Genomic DNA, 1,180 nt, shown 5'->3' with positions numbered 1-1,180 from the left:
GGGGGCCACCAAGTGGCAAATATAATGCATGGATTTTTTTTTTTCTTTTACTAATTAGCTTGAAGGAGGTGATTAGATCATCATCTTTTAAGTTCCTTTATTTGGAAGCAAGGGCTAAGAAAGGTTTCCATTTTCAAATCCATGCTGGAAACCTAAACTTTTCCATTATTTGTCATAATTTGCTTTACTGAAAGTTGAGTGTCCTTATTGCTACTTTCTTTCATTGTAGGATGTTTCATTCAGGTCGAATGTGGAGTTGCCATTGGAAATGGAAGCCAAGTCCTCTTCTAGTCTTATTTACTTTATATATTACAAGTGTTCCTCACTCAGGTAAGACTCTTCCTCTTTCAAACTCCAAATTTAATTGTGATTCCATTGTCTGCAGTGTAAGTATGCTACTTACTTAAGTAACCTGACCTTCATTTGTTGCCATTTTTTATTGTTTCTGTCCCTATAGGGTTTTTTTTTTTCCCTATCATCTCTCTATCCTCCCTGAATTCTGCAGGAGTGCTCTTACTTTGATCATTGTTTTATTTTCTAGTGAGTTTATTTCTTTAATGTTTGCTGTCTTTCTTTTAGTTCTATTTATTTATTTAGCCCATATTGAGTGATGAGATAACTACATAAATGCTCTTAAAAAGTGCTAGCTGTTTCCTACACTATTGAATAAATATACAGCACTTACTTCTCCTTTCAAGTTTTCATATAGTTATTTATGGAAAGTACAAACTCTGCTATTTTCATTCATCCTGATTTTATTGTCATGTTGCAATATGAAATAGGAATTGGAAATTAAGTTTGTGAATTATGTAGTTAATTTAGTTTACCTGATATAAAAATTAGTTGTAATTATAGTATTTTTGGAATTAAAGTATCCATTTTTTGTAATTATGTTTTTTTCTGAACTTTGAAATAAGACCCTTTTGGCTGTTGAAAACAAAATTTTCTAGAAACAGTTAATTATGTGAACAAGCCAATCAGAGGCTGGGGAATATAAATGATATTTAAAAGTAAACCATTTCTTCATTATCTGCTTTTGTCACTGAACAAACTCATTTCTTTTAAATCCATTCTGTTTTACTCTTTGTTTTCTCCTGGTGCATATTTTCTTTTAGAGTAAGACTAAAATGTCAAGAAAATCATTATTCTTGAAGTCTTATGTATTTATTACTTGGAATTT

The 1,180-nt window shown here is 30.7% G+C and overlaps 1 protein-coding gene across 1 annotated transcript in view; it reads left to right on the top strand.

Moving 5' to 3' along the window:
- The first annotated feature begins 230 nt into the window (after positions 1-230).
- ADGRG6 (adhesion G protein-coupled receptor G6) overlaps positions 231-1,180 on the top strand; it is a 152,224-nt gene continuing 151,274 nt past the window's right edge. Inside the window, exon 1 of the mRNA XM_012655523.1 lies at positions 231-330. Within this exon, the coding sequence (XP_012510977.1) occupies positions 231-330 (100 nt within the window). The remainder of the gene's footprint in view (positions 331-1,180) is intronic.

This window comes from Propithecus coquereli, unplaced genomic scaffold (genome assembly GCF_000956105.1).
Source record: "Propithecus coquereli isolate 6110/MARCELLA unplaced genomic scaffold, Pcoq_1.0 Scaffold48, whole genome shotgun sequence".
In the NCBI taxonomy this organism is placed as follows: Eukaryota; Metazoa; Chordata; class Mammalia; order Primates; family Indriidae; genus Propithecus; species Propithecus coquereli.
Note: the sequence above shows the minus strand (reverse complement) of the source record. Positions and strands in the feature narration are given on the sequence as shown.